Source organism: Pomacea canaliculata, linkage group LG12, assembly GCF_003073045.1.
Source record: "Pomacea canaliculata isolate SZHN2017 linkage group LG12, ASM307304v1, whole genome shotgun sequence".
Classification (NCBI taxonomy): domain Eukaryota; kingdom Metazoa; phylum Mollusca; class Gastropoda; order Architaenioglossa; family Ampullariidae; genus Pomacea; species Pomacea canaliculata.
In genome coordinates this window covers 919,738-935,507 of record NC_037601.1, presented here as the reverse complement: position 1 = coordinate 935,507, position 15,770 = coordinate 919,738, and the positions used below count along the sequence as shown (strand labels likewise).

The following is a 15,770-nucleotide window of genomic DNA, read 5'->3' as shown; positions in this document are numbered from 1 at the left end:
CACTTTTTTCTCTCTTAAATCGGTCTACTATATTTTGACTCAACTTCCGTCACTAGAACGAAGGAGGGAGCTTACTCTCAATAACGTTTCTCGAGCAGACGACAGTACTCTGCGTCCTCAGATTTGAACACTCTCATAATAACTGAAACCCGATGTCTTGAGGCCATGGTATACAACATTTAGTTCATAGCATGCTACGTTGTTCTCGAATTTACTATTCTTCATGTATGTCTCATTAATTATTTCTGTCTCTATTTTATTATAATTTTATTAGTGATATGATGCACCGACCGTTTGTCGTCTATAGTAGGGTATAACAATCGAGAAATACAAATTATAATACATTATTAAACAAAACGATTTAAAATAATGCACTGTGAAACTCAGCCGCAAATATATTGATTTTTCTCTTTGGTCATTATGTTGTTAACAGTTTTAATATTGTTTCATAAAGATGACATTGTGATCGATTTCCTTTCATTCCTCAGTTGTAACGTTGTCCTAAGGATTGATCGTTTTCATCAAGACAAACCAGCGCATCTCCATTTCTTATACTTTATTTCATTTTTTATGCATTCAATCTTTGTTTTACATACATAAACATACGCCTGCATGCCTTCTTTTACTCCAACAGAATGCTCTTGTTATGTGGGTTATGTCTATATCAACATTTTTATCTGCATGCAGTTTGTCAAGCATGATTCAAAATTATACATTTATACATGCATGAAAGTTTACTTACCATAATCAATGCTAGTTGATCTTTGAGTCTTTAAAAAAATAGTTTTCATTCTTCTTATTATTTTATTAAGATGTTTTAGTTGCCACCAATGACAGGTGAAAAACATCCATATTTTTTGTTTTGATGTTTGGGGTTAATCTTCACAGGTTGTTAACTGCCATAGGTTTTCTGCACCTAAAATACCCACCGAACTACTGATGGCAGATTGGCTACACTGTAATCTTTGCTTCCTGCAGCCAGGAGATGGCACTCCATTTCACATAACCAGCTGTGGGCATATTTACTGTGATGGCTGTGTTGAAAAAGGTATATATGATAAGGTTAACTCAGTTCTGTGAACAACAGAAATATTAAAGATAACAAGACAACTACGATTGTCACAACTAAGGACCTTTGTAAAAGTAGACTGTACAAATGAGTGCAGTTTGTGCTGTGGCAGAAAACTGCAGCAAAAATATAACTGAATGTTCTGCTGCAGGTTCAAAAGTAAGCTGTAGCATGTGTGCAAGTAAATGTTCAACCCTGGAGCTGAGTGGTAAAGTGAGTAGACTGATGATAATGCTTGGTTTTTCTGTGACCACTTTATGTAAACTGGGCATGCACTGCTATCGACATCATTTTATTATAGCAAATTTTAGAATCATTTGTCTGATAGTGTTGAAAGTCTTTTAGGATGTTCTTTTCCTGTCATTTTTTAATTGTTGCTTTACCATGGAAGTGATGGTATTTACATAAAGATGCATTCACACACACTCACACATATACACAGGCACATATATGCATGCATATGCAGATGCATATTGACTTTCTATCCCTTTTTATGTTTACTTTCTTATGCATATACAAACACCTGCTCACACACACATACATAAGCACAAACATGTTTAGATACCCACATATGGACCTATGCATAGAAGTACATTCAAATGCATGAACATGAACAATTGTTACTATCACTTTCTCACTTCAGATGAAGCCAGATGTTGAGAGTTTCTTTTTGGATCCAGTGGATGTGCTGAACAAAGCATTCAAAAAATTTGTGCAGGTGCTATTTATATGTTTAGTTGTTTTTAGGCCTGTTTCATTTGTAGATCTTAAGCTATAAATGTTGGTTTTAACATTTAAAATATAGCTTCTTTTACTTGACTACTTAAATGAGCAGTCTCATAAGCAAAGCTAGACACATGGCTGCTTTTAGGCATTTAAGAATGTTTTATTTAATAGTTTGCATAAAACTTATCAGAGGCATCATATCAGGTATCAGTAGTTTACTGTCTGGGCTTTTGTGACTACGCTATAGAAAATAAGATTCATGTTCACCCTGCGCAATAAGTCGACTTCATTATGGAACAGTACCTTGTCCAAGACTGTCCTTCAAGGTACCTTGGAGGGTGGTTGATGATGCAATGGCCAGAGGAATAACTGGCTTACAGACATCAAAGAGTGAATTGGTTGTCCTGTGCAGGACCTGCTTATTTTCACTCAAAACAGGCAGGATTAGCAGGCCTTGTCTGCTGCTGCATCTATCCCAGTCAAGAGATTGACTGACTGCAAATAAAATTAACTATTTGAGTAAACAAAAGTTTATCATTCTCTGAGTTATGTTTCATTAAATGAAAGTTTGAGTGTGACAAGTTGGTATTCAGGTAGTCAGATAATTTACTGACTTAAATGTTTTAGCTTATTTCAGTATCTGACAATTATTTAAGCACCCAGATTGTAGTTTTGTAGTCATAATTTAATTTTTCACAGACATGGGAATTTCAACGCAATCACAGGAGGAGGTTATTTTCCCACATGTCAGCTAAGGTATTTTTATCTGTCAAATATATAGATACACACATACTGTATACAAATACATTCACATTCAGTTTTCTCAGCACCATTTTTAGCTTTGATTTTAACTGTTTGCAATCATTTTTTTAGTTTATAGATCAATCTGAGGAATATTATACACTGTTCATTTTGTGAAATTCATATTATTTCACATTAACTTGTCTTCTTTCATGGTGATCACGCTATAAGCATTCCTTCCCAAAAAAATACAAAGCATTAGTTATGAAAATCCAACCACTTGTGCCTGCAGCATAACATGATGATACACTATTGGTAGCATCTGACCTCACTTTCCTTCTCTAGCAGGTCTTCACCACAACACAGCACACAGAATTAAGACTCCACGAAAGTCTGGTTGTCAATCAACAAATTGAAAATGAATGACAATAAAACTGACATCTCTTCAGTAGCCTCTTTGAAATGTGCCATCGGCAACTCCCAGTTCGTTGATCAATGCCACTCATGCTGTTTTCTGTAGGCAAAAAGCAGACAATGCTACACCCCTCATCTGTAAGCTTTGCTGATTGCCAGTACAAGCTTGTCCTGATTTATAAAATTGCTATACTGTGCCACCACCGTCATCACGACCTTGCCCCATTATACCTGTCTGAGCTACTGATGCCTTGCCACTGTAGTCGGTCTCTGCAGTCTATGTCTCCTCTCAGTGCCCCTTGTCAGACAGGAGCCATTCGGCAGATTCTCCTTTACTTTCTCAGACCCCACTATTTGCAATTCTCTTCCCTTTTTTCTCTTCACACTATACATTTCAAACCTTCAGATCTGGCCTAAAAACCCATCTCTTTAAGAAGTATCTTGCGTAATCAAAGAGTACTGTTCTACTCATTGTTTCATTCATGCATTTTCATGTTGTTGTCATCTATTTGCTTTTTGACTGTCACTTCATTTGCATTTGTAGTCTTGTCGCACCCACACAAGTAAATGATCTTTATAAATTTAGTTACTATTATAGATTTAGCACCTAGATACAAAATTTGCTTTTTCCACCTAGTGTGTATGGCTGTTAATAGCTCTATGTTATATGCTGATATATCTGGTCTTTCTAAATGTATGACTTGTTCATTTTGTGTGTTTTTACCTGTTGTGTGTACATTACTTCTAGTGTAAAGTAGGGAAATATGCTATAGGAATCTGTAAGTTTCAGTTGTAGAGCTATGACTGACTATGATTAGGATTGTACTTGTTATTTTTTAGGTACTGGAGCTGAATAAAATGGTGTTGGAAGCAACCAAAGTGGTATCAAAGATGCAGTCCCTTGAAAAGTGAGTGAGTCTGGCATATACAGTATGTTAACACTTTGAGGTTTAATCACAGTTGTTTGTTTATGATCAGCAGAATACCTGGCTGGACCAAAGTTAAATCTAATTATCGAAGTCCTTAGTTATAATATAGAAGGATGATCGGAAATGTTCCATTCATTTTGAATGCTTTCTGTACTATACAGACTTAATAATCATCTACAAACTTATATACAGTGTCTGTCTCAGTTTCCATCTCCACTGCAACTCAGTCAGTCCTAATACATGATTCTCAGGAACTGTTGACAAGGGGTGTAGTTTTTGTTGCACAAAAAAAACTTTTTTATAGTATTTGCATTCTCTGTTAGTCCTTCTTTTTAATGAAATTAGCATTTTGTTTCTAGCACCTTTTGTATTGCATTTCAGAGAGGTGATAAAACTCAGAGAGGAAAATATCTACCTAAAAAAGCTTTTACAGGACAAGGTGATGATAGAAGATTAAATATGGGCTTCTTTTAAATTTAAGAATAACCTTATGTTTGACAACTGTTTTTTTTTCTTTTACTGATTATCTAGTCATATCAGCATATGTATAGTGAAGTAAATGACCATTGCAGTTAAATACTATCTATAAACATATTTATTAATATGTAAATATCAGAATTACTTCAAGAACTGTTAGGGTTAGCCCTGCAGGCTGTGATTGAATTGTCTTATGTGATCTATCTACTCTTCACAATTAAATATATTCTTTTCCCGAGTAAGAAAAAAAAATCATCTTTTTTAACAGGGATTTGGAAGCACCTCAAGGTGATTGCATATAGTTCAACATTTTTAAATTCAAGATATTTTGTAAACACATTTTTATTTTTCTTTATTTTTGAAATTGTTAATTTTACCAGATTTTAGAAAGATCATTTCAGGCACTTGTAACTTAATTGCTACTGTTTTTACAAGGGTTGTTCAAAAAGTTCTAAGCCTCACACAGAGGGAGTTGCAGAAACAAGACAGTTTTTCTATAGTCCCCCTTGTCATCAATGCACTTGGTCCAATGATGCTCAAGAATTGCAATCCCATCACAGAAGAAGGTAGCATCCTGGACCGTTAAAAACTCCTCTACAGCACAAAGGACCTCAACATTGTTTCCAAAATGGCAACCACATAGACGGGATTTGAGTTTAGGCAGAAGTCATATGGAGCTTGGTCTGGTGAGTAAGGGAGCTTACAGTTGGTGGTTTCAGCTACTGCATCCTGAGCAGAGGGAGCAGGCATGTTATCATGGAGCAAGAGCACATCTGCCATCAGCTTCCTCTGCGTTTTCACTTGAATGCTTCTTTCAGTTGTGTTAATTCTGATGCATAGTGTTTTGTTTGTTTCTTGTTGCTCCTCTAAAAGCATAGGGCTGCAACAACACCTCGCCAACGGACCAGGTTTTGGGCAGCCCCCTTCGGTTGGGCCCAGGTGGTTCCGATGTCCTTTGCCTTGCTCTCTACTGTTTTTTTCCAAGTCTGCTTTGGTCTCCCAACTCAAAGGTTCCAGTCAAGTACCTGCTTGGCAGTGGTGTCAGCTGCTTTGCGTAGGGTGTGTCCTATCCAGCCCCATTTGGGCATTTTGATGTCTTGGCTAGTGGCATTCTGGTTGGTTCTTTTCCACAGGCAGCTGTTGGAGATCTTTTCAGGCCATCTTATTCCCAGGATATGGCGTAGGCATCGGTTGGTAAAGGTCTGGAGCTTGCTGTTGATGGTATTTGTCACTCATCGGGTTTCAGAACTATACAGTAGGACTGGTTTCACATTGGTGTTGAAGATGCGGGTCTTACTGCAGAAGGATAATGCTCGGAAGTTCCAGATGGGGCGTAGGCTGTTTAAAGCATGCCTGGCTTTGTTGATGCAGCTTTTGATATCGTCATCTGCTCCACCGTCCTAGTTGACAATGGTCCTCAGATAAGTGAAGCGGTCTGTTTCTAGGATGTTCTCTCCTTGAAGTTTGATTGGGAGTTCCTGTTAGTTGTTGATTCTCATCACTTCGGTCTTCTTTCTGTTGACCTTTAAGCCAGTCTTCTCTGCTTCCTCTGCTAGCTTAGTTTGGTTTGTGCATGTTGTTGTCGATGAGATAGAAGACCAATGTCATCTGCAAAGTCCAGGTCCTCTAGCTGTTTGGTGAAGGTCCACTGGATACCAGTATTGTTGTCATGGGTTGTCTTGCGCATAATCCAGTCAATGACCATCAGGAAGGTTGTTGTTGATAATATACAAACCTGCCTTACGCCAGTCTTCACAGTGAGTTTGCCATTGTGAATAACTTGGCAGGGCGAGTCTTCGTATAACCCTCAGATGATGTTTATGAGCTTAGGTGGAATGCCGTAGTGGATCATTAGCTTCCAGATGACTTCCCTGTCTACACTGTCAAATGCCTTCTTGAAGTCCACAAAGGTTATATAGAGGGAGGACTGTCACTCAATAGACTGCTCAATAATGATACGGAGTGTGGCAATGTGGTCAGTGCATGACCTATCCTGGTGAAACCCTGCTTGTTCTGGTCTCAGTCTTGTCTAGTGCTTTCAGTCTCTCTAGAATTATCCTCGATAGGACTTTACTGGGGATGGACAGCAGCATGATCCCCTGCCAATTTTTGCACTGAGAGAGGTCTCCTTTCTTCGGTAACTTGACCAGGTGGCCTAGTTTCCAGTCTGTTAATACTAACTCTTGTTCCCAGATCTTGTGTAGAAGGGGATGTAAAATTGTTGCTGGTTTTTCTGGGTCTGCCTTTAATGCTTCTGGGGTATGCCATCCGGACCTGCTGTTTTGCCACTTTTCATGGTTTTGATAGCTTTGATGATCTCTGTCTTAGTGGGAGGGCTGGTGTTGACATGAAGTTGTTCAGTTGCTGGTGGTATGTCAGGTAAAGATGATGGACGAGGTCGATTCAGGATCTCGTCAAACGGTCAAAGTGTTACATCCAGCAGTCTCTTTGTTCTGCATCGGTTGTTATGGTTTTGCTGTCTTTGTCTTTCACTTGCTTGTTTGGATTGATGTTCCTGCCTGACAGAGTTTGTGTTATTTCCTATAGTTGCTTCATGTTTCCCTGTACAGCTGCTGTCTCTACTTCCTGTCAGTTCATGGGTGAAGCGTTTCTTGTCCTCTCTGACAGACCTCTTCACTTGACGGTTGGCTTCCCAATATTCAGCTCTGAGATCTTCCTTCTCTTGTTGATCTTGACACTGGTTGAGCTTCTGTTTTAGTTCCTTTCTTGATTCAATCTTTGCCCAGGTCTCTGGGGTCATCCATTCTTTGTGTTTTCTTTCCCTCTTCCCTAGAACATCTGTACAGGTTGTCGTCCATATGTTCCATATGTTCTTGAGTGTTGACCAGTGTTCTTCCACTGATTCTTCTGTCAGTCCTGAAAGGGCCTCATACTTATTCTTGATTTCACAGTTATAAATTTCCCTTGTCTCCTTGTTCTTGAGGTATTGAGTATGGAACTTGTGGTGTGGTCTGCTTGCTGGATCAATGAAGGACTTCAGCTTAATCTTGAAGACTGCCGCTAGGAGCTGGTGGTCTGAAGCAACAACTGCACCTCTCCTCACTCGGACATCTTGAAGACTCCTCCACTTTTGAGCAACTGTTATATGGTCAGTCTGGCTTTCTGTCTGACCATCAGGGGAAGTCCAAGTTGTCTTGTGTATATTCTTGTGTGGGAACACAGTGCCACATATGACATGGTCATTGAAAGCGCAGAAGTCTCTGAAGAGCTCCCAGTTTTTGTTGCAGGTGTCGACGCCATGTCTTCCCATGGTGAGTTCCCTGTTGGTGTTATCATCTCCCACTTTGGCATTTAGGTCTCCCATAATGATCGTTAGATCTCTTATTGGTGTGCGGTCAAGCAGAGACTGGAGCGGTCCGGTGGCGCAACGGTTAGCGCCTGTCACCAATATGTGAAGGTTGGCTGCCCAGAGTTCATTTCTCATCTCGGGCACGCTGTTCTTTCTCTGCACGTGGCATCTGTTTACAGGGCTGGCTGCTTGTCGTAATATAGCCTTAGTTGCTGACACGGCGTAAAACACAATTTCCTCCCCCCCCCCAAGCAGAGACTGCAGGGAACTGTAGGTCTTCTTTTTCCTCTTCCTCTGCTGCATTTGTTGGGGCATAGCATTGAATGATGGTGATTTTCCTTCCTTTAGCATTGAATGTTGCTGACATGAGCCATGGTGAGACTGGTTCCCAGGCCATCAGTGCCTTTGTTGCCCCTGTTGACATCAGCAGTGCTACTCCCTGGGTGTGATTGTGGTCCTGGTCTTTGTGGCCAGAGTAAGTAATGCTTTCTCCTGATGTTAGTCTGGTCTGGCCACTTCCATTCCATCTGGTTTCACATAACCCCAGAACCCTGATGTATTTTTCCATTTCTCTTGCCGCTTGAGCTGACTTGCCACTTTCATAGAGGGTTCTGATGTTCCAGGTCCCTATCCTGGATCTTGCCTTGGTCGTCAGAAGATGAGTCAGCAAGCTGGCTTCCCTAAGGCTTTCATAGCATGCGTCATAATCTCTTCCAGAGAGGAATCTTCCTGACCAGGCCCTTGTCGTGATATTGTTGCAGTTTCTTTAACGATTTTTGTTTTTACATGAATGGGTTGTTAGCCCAAAGCAAAACCCCCAACCTGGATGGCCAGGATGCAACATTTTAGTCTGACCTGTTAGGCTTGGTTAGACCTGCCTGGAGCACAAGGCTCCTGCTGACAAAGCTCTATGGATCGACAAGGCGCACAAGCCACCACAGCACTACAAGGTAAGTTGCACCAACTGGTGGTGGCTGATGCAAAGTACTGTCCATTAATAGTTTTTCCCTTTTCTAGTTTATCATGATTATCCTTTGAGAATATCAAAAAACAGAAGCCATCACCTTGCCAACAGACGCTGCCTGCTTGAATAACATTGGGGATGGAGAACCAAAGTGTGTCCACTGCTTGCTTTGAATCTTTGATTCAGGTTCGAAGTGATGAACCCAGGTTTCATTTTGAGTTACTAATCTGCAGAAGAAATTCTCAAGATGAGTCTGAAAGGGGGTCAGAAGTGTCCTGGAATTGTCAACCCTTTGCAGCTTCTGCATTCTTGGGACCCATCTTGCAGACTGCTCATCCCCAAGATATCAGTTAAAACAGTGTGGGCTGAACCAGAACTAATGGCTATAGAGTTAGCTATCTGTTGGATAGTAAGATGTCCGTCATCCAAAACCATACGGTGAATGCCATCAACTTGATCATCAGTGGTTGAGGTTTCGGACGACCTGACCAAGGGTCATCTGTGCTGACCCTGCCCCACTAGAATTCTGGATCCCACTACTTTGCAGTTTCATAAGAAGAAGAGTCCTCAGCTAGAACCTGTACCATGTCCTCATGGATTTCCTTGGGTGTCATACCTTTCTTTAGCAGATACTTTATGACTACTTGGGCCTCCGTTTTGTCCACTTTCAGATTTGTCGCATGACCTTTCACCTTTGTATGGGCCTCACCCGCACACAAATTAAAACAGAAATCAGTATTAGTTTTTCTAGTGTTATAAGAAGTGGTAGTGTGTTAGTTTAGTCCTTGTTACTCCTCGAGGAGCATAGGGCCGCAGCAGGTAGTGTGTTACCACAACAAAAGTGTTCAGCTATGGCTCTTCTTTCTGGGTGGGGCTTAGAACTTTTTGAATGACCCTCGTATATAGTGATGTTAAATATTTTCTGAAATAATACCTATTTCTTATGCTTTCTTTTTTGTTCTTGGAAGTTTGGTTCCTGTATTATTTACTTTTCTGAAATTGTTGACACTTGTTTTTTGGTTTTTTTTTTCTATCAGACAAAACTGAAACAGGTTCATGGCTTTCAGTTTTGTTCTTTTTTATCATTTCTTGCTCTCATTTCAGGCCTTTACCACGGGCACTTTCATCACCGACAGGATTCAGAAGTAAAGATACACAATTTTCTTTAGCTCTTTTTGTTGGGTTACAGTCATGAGTGCTTAGATAGTAAGACAATGATGCTATAAGGAATTTAAGATCTTCTCCTAAATTATAAGTTTTCAAACGTCAGGGTATATGTGTGCACAGAAGACCTATGACATGATAACATAGATATACTTAATTAACATATGCATTGGCTATGGCCATGGTGACATAAACATGTTTTAAGTTTGCATCACAGATCTGACCATGTTGTGTGCATGTAGATGTTATAGCAATATTGCATTTCCGTTTTTACAGATTCTCCTAGTGTGACGCGAGCCAGTAACTATACCATAAATTCCCCCTACAGTCACTGCAATTCAAGCTACCAGTGAGAACATATGTAAAAATAAATTTGCCTGAAATAACATAAATGAAAATTACAAAATTGTGTGAAACCATTTCATGAGTATATTGGATTGCTTTGTATCTGGACAGTCATAACATCTTAAAGAACTGACCATCATGTTCATATACTAGATAATATCCATTCCTACAGTTATATCATACACTTTTTTTAAATTCACATTAAAATTATAGCTGTAAGAAAGTTATGCAAGGCCTTCTTTATTATTTTTGACATTAAAAAGCACAACGACTTGTAGGGCTGCCATATTACTTGGCATCCTCCTTAGGAGGTTCCTATGTATGAGGTTCCCAGTCACTTAATCCCCAGACACTTCATCCCCAGACACTTCATCCCCAACGCTTCATCCTTAAAATGAAATTTTAACTATGAAAGTTATGAAGCCAGCGAAAAATTTAATTGAAATTCAAATAATTATCTTCATATAAACATCACAATAAGTTTTACAATTAAAATAAATATTGAAATACATTAATAATATTCAAATCATGCTATTAACTTCAACGTCATTTGAACCTCTACAACATTAGTTAAAGTATTTTAATTGTAAAACTTATTGTGATGTTTATCTGAAGATAATTATTTGAATTTCAATTAAATTTTTCGCTGGCTTCATAATTTTTATAATTAAAATTTCATTTTAAGGATGAAGCATTGGGGATGAAGTGTCTGGGGATGAAGTGTCTGGGGATTAAGTGACTGGACACCCTATGTATGAGGTGTCGGTGTGCGTATGTTGAATGTCTTGTATGGGTATGTCTGCCATTATGTTGTGTATATATATATATGCTCATATTATGTTTGTGTGGCTTGGTTTGTGAGCAAGAGAAACATTGCTGTCTTGACTTCTTTGGACAGACAGTAAACTTTGATTTGATTCTTCTGGGCAGGCTTCAGTCCACTAACCAACCATCATCAATACAGGTATATTATTTTACACTTTTTTTTTGTACACCGATATTTAAAATTTTAAACATTAGCATAAAAAGTAATGTTTATCTCCCAACATTTGGTTTATTGTTTTTGCACATCCACCTGGTCCATTCTTGAATTTAAGTGTTAATATTAATGTGGTAGCCATATCAGTTTGTGCATTACAAGTGTGATGTGGCAGACTTAATGTGATTTAGTTCTTAAGTCTAATTTTGGGGTTTCCAATGGTAAATTTACATGCAATTGTGTTTTCTTAAAAATCCATTGACTTGCTCCCACATGTTTGCAGTTTTTTTACCTACAAGATTTGACCATTATATATTCATGCAAACTCCACTTTCACTGTAGCTGACTGCCAGCATCACTCCAGGTCGACTGATTGCTAGGACACCACCATCAGGAGGCAGAATGGGTAATGCATGAATAAATGTGTGTTTTAGGATGCAAGTGCATGCTTATTGGTATAACAAGTATCAGATTATTGATGTTCACATATGGACATGCTCTTATAGGTTTATGAGAAAGTGATGTCCCTTTGCCCAACAGGCTTTAGGAGTCTGATCTCTCACTTTTATCTTGTTCATGGGTCTCCTCTTGATCTGTGCTTCTTTTGTGAAGATTTACCATTTATCTTGATTATTTCTACTTTGTCTGCACCTAACTGTTTTCATTTACACACCACCTCACAACTACTTCCCACCATCGACTGCCTGCCTCCTTTTACTCACCATAACGGTTTCTTTGTGCAGTTCACTAGTGAGGTCACACAGTCATCGTGTGTTTTATCCTCTCTACTTCATGAGTATAAAGATCTTAGCGATCTACTATGATCTGATCTCTGGACAAGAACTATTTCCACTTTTATATCGGTGTGATTTTGTGACAGATTACGTATGACTTTGTAGAAGTAAGAGCTGTAGATCAATAACTCTTACACATCTTAATCCATGGACTTTGACATTTGTGACTGTCATTTAATTGATTTGGTGATCTTGCATACACACAGTAGACATCTACCATTATATCATTTTTGCTAAAGATTATAGCAGTATTTTGACAATCTTTTTCACTGAAACTAAAGTGTTTGGTTTTGTGACTGATGAAGGATGACAAACAGTTGAACACCTTGAAACTACTTGGCTGGATTTGCCCTGCTTCTCCTCCAACAGCTTGTGAACTAATTTTGGGTGTTCAAATAGGCATTCTGTGGGCAACCCAATGAGCAACAGAAAAAAATGCTTCTACAGGGTTCCCAGGTCCTTGCAAGGTCCTTTTAAGTCCTTTTATATTGAATTTTCGCCGAAAGGCCTTTTAAGTCCTTTTATTTGCCATGCGGTCCTTTCAAATTCTCACACAGGTCCTTACATTTTCTCTGTGACCCTTTTAAGTCCTTTTATCAATAAAATATTACCACAAATTTATTTCCGGATTCGACTTTGGCGCAAAATACCGACGATTTATCGCCGCATGTTTGGTCTACACATCTGTACAACACTAGTTGCCCTTCCGTATTCGCAAAAAACACTATTTTTTCAAAAGGTCTTTAGAAACTTTCTCTTTCTTGAACCTTGATCTTCTAGTACTACTGTGCATAGCTCTATTTCTCTCTCTTTTCCCGTTAGAGTGTGTGTGCGAGAGAGAGACACGTGAACTGACTTTTGTATTACACCAAAGAATGGCTTTCAGGTTTTGCAATTATTATTACTTAGATTTCTAGAAAACTTGGAACATTAACGTGTATGTTATCAGCGTGCTAAGGACACTTTTAAGTTATCTAATCTAAATATGGCAGACAGGCATCAAAATTAACTGTTTGATTATTTATTACTAGAAATACATGTATTTGAGAACATAGAGAAGACCACAGATTCATAAATAATACATCTTTCCGACCACACAAGAGAAAAACTTAAGCATTGATGACTGTCACTTAGGTCCTTACGAATGCATGAAAGGTCCTTTTAAGGTCCTTTTTTGGCACCATCCCTGATCCCTGGGAACCCTGTTCTAGTATATCCATTCTATGAGTGGGCCTGTGGTGTGGAAAAGGGCATTTGCATCCTGGATTATGGTTTTTCAAATCAACTGTGAACACTGGGAGCAGCTTTTGGCTATATAACTTTCATCTTATAGGGCATTCTGTATTTGTTGTGTATGTCCGTATCTTTTTTTTCTTCTGTAAAACACCATAAGCCTGCCCATAGGACTGGGATATGGTGCTGTAGAAGTTCGCTTTAGTATTATTTTAAATTCTTCATCATCATAATCCATCCCTTCCTTCACTGGTATCAGCTGATCACCAGGTAAGCTGGCCTACCACTGCTAGTCATTGGGGGCACATGACTAGACACAGCAGCTGACAAAGCGTGCCATTTGGGATGGTCTCACCTGCTGTCACCTGTCCATTCCTTCAAGTATTCCATCCAGTTCTTACTCTTTCTACTTTGGACAGTGTTGGGGTGTTTTCATTTTAGAGTTGAATAGGTCATTGTAATATTCAGTTTACCAGTTTAGTACAGCCTTGTTTTCTGTGAGAAGGTGACCATGATGTTGTCTTTGATAGCTGAAGTTTTCTCCTGACCTATTTTGGTAAGATCTTAAGTGCCTTTTTGGTGTCACCCAATGCCATTTCTTCACTTGCCTTACAGCATTGTTCTTTATTTAATCTAGTGTTCCTAAGCTACTTTCCTATACTTGGTAGCTGCTTTGGAGCTGCTTTTCCTCTCTTTCTTTGGTAACAGAGATCAAGAGCATTATTTGGGACCAAGGGTCAGTTCTTCCTTTGCATCCCTAGCACCTCTTTCATGTTTCCAAGGGTGTCTACATCACATCCAACTATGTTAAGGGCAGAAAATTTGCTTCTAACTCGGGCCTGAAAACTTTCTGCACTGTTTGGATATCTCAGCTTCTCCAAGTCAATACACATTAGGGGTTAGATTGCATTGTTTCACCTTCAATTTCATTTTTGGTAAGACGAAGTTTTGGTTGCTGCCTATATCCGAGTCTGGAGGTGCCCTTGTTTTAGCCCTCTTGATGCTGGATTTCAAACATCTTGGCAGCAGGACACTCCCCAGATGATTTGATTCAGATTGACTAAATTTTCAATTCAATCTTCTATAATTCAACATAGCAGTCTATTTCCTGAGATATGATTGGCGATGTTGGTAAAAGATCAATAATGCTTTGTTAACAGGAACAGTTGGAGGGTCCTCCAGCAACACTATTTCATTGCACAGAACCCCTCAGTAAGTATTCAATAATGCTTTGTGAACAGGAACAGTTGGAAGGTCCTCCAGCAACACTATTTCATAGCATAGAACCCCTCAGTATTTCGTTGACCTTTTTATTGTTTTGAATGCTGAAGTAGAGATGGTCATAGGACTGAAGATATTCTTCTTTCTATAAGATTATTCTTTAATATCACTGTGTACAATTTCATTTTAGTGCAGTGATGTGTAGTATGACTTTATAAGTTCTCTGCTTTTCAGGTCAGTAGCCCATAACATCTACCCTCCAACTTTACAGACAGACAATCTCATGTCAGACTGAGATGATGATCCAGAAATGACTTATCTACACAGCCATCTCTCCATTATTTTATAGTATTGCAATTCATCATGGTATTAATGTGGAAATTACATCACAATCAAGAAAGTTTGAAGTTTTGGTTCTACATGAATAGCCCTTTTGCTGCAAGAGTTTTTAGATAACAATAAATTATTCTGAACATAATTCAGTATGCTATTCGGCAGATGTTAACATGTGATTCAGTAAATTTATTATTACACTTGCTTACTTCTGATGTTTTCATTATTCTTGCTTGTTCCAGCTGAACACCTTTTAAGCAATGTATACACATTTTGTTTTCAGGAAATGCCAAACTGTGTTTACAGTTGCTAACTTTAATTTACTAGTACATAGCCTCTGGCAGTTCATATAAACATTTGGATACATTACACAAAGCCTAACCAGTCAATAAGTCATTTTTGAGGGGAGACAGAGGGGAAAGATTTGGTAGGTTTCTTAGGGCGATATATGATAACAGGATCAACAGTTTGTTTCATAAAATAGAATTAACAGGACTACAGATCATAACAGTATCTATGCTCTTCAAAATGTTTGCTTTGTTTAACCCAGTTGGTCTTGTGGTCTTTCAATAATTATAAAATAAAGTGCTCATCACTGCTGCTGCTGCTGCTTTTTGTTTTTGTAAATGCTTTTTCTGCATAGTATGATATGGCTACTGCAAAAACCCTAAAAAGATGATTTGCAGATGGACAAGATGAACTGTAACTTTGATGTCTAAAACAACAGAATACATAATGTTTTAATGAAAATATTTACTGTAACTTTGCTTGATCTCTACAAGAACAGAATACAATCTTAACAGTCTAACAGTGAAAAAATGATAAATACAAAAGAGGCTGAAACATAAATCACTCACCCATTAGAACTCAATAAAAGTAAAAATATTTCAAAATGAATTTCAGAAATGGATTGGTTAGTCAAACAAGACTGGAATGAAAGTGAACCAAAAATCTAATAATAAGCTAGCAAATTTACCTTTAAATATAATTTAAGATTTCTGGTGGAGATTAGAAGTAAGAAAGGAAGATTTCACTTTATTAAGGAGAAAAACAGTCTGTATAGATGACCAG

The 15,770-nt window shown here is 38.5% G+C and overlaps 1 protein-coding gene across 3 annotated transcripts; it reads left to right on the top strand.

Moving 5' to 3' along the window:
• Positions 1 to 55: 55 nt before the first annotated feature.
• On the top strand, positions 56 to 15,334 carry LOC112577131 (probable E3 SUMO-protein ligase RNF212). 3 transcript variants are annotated; one of them, XM_025260102.1, is made up of 14 exons: positions 56 to 168; positions 889 to 1,048; positions 1,221 to 1,282; positions 1,713 to 1,787; positions 2,495 to 2,551; positions 3,791 to 3,858; positions 4,261 to 4,318; positions 4,625 to 4,644; positions 9,735 to 9,775; positions 10,071 to 10,143; positions 11,070 to 11,103; positions 11,461 to 11,524; positions 14,306 to 14,357; positions 14,601 to 15,328. In XM_025260102.1, the coding sequence occupies exons 1-14, from the start codon at positions 166 to 168 to the stop codon at positions 14,659 to 14,661; spliced, it is 828 nt and encodes a 275-aa protein (XP_025115887.1). In that variant the 5' UTR covers positions 56 to 165; the 3' UTR covers positions 14,662 to 15,328. The 3 variants fall into 3 exon arrangements, with proteins under 3 accessions (XP_025115887.1, XP_025115889.1, XP_025115888.1); XM_025260104.1 differs by having other exon boundaries at positions 69 to 168; positions 906 to 1,048; positions 14,601 to 15,334; XM_025260103.1 differs by having other exon boundaries at positions 85 to 225; positions 14,601 to 15,334.
• Positions 15,335 to 15,770: the final 436 nt, after the last annotated feature.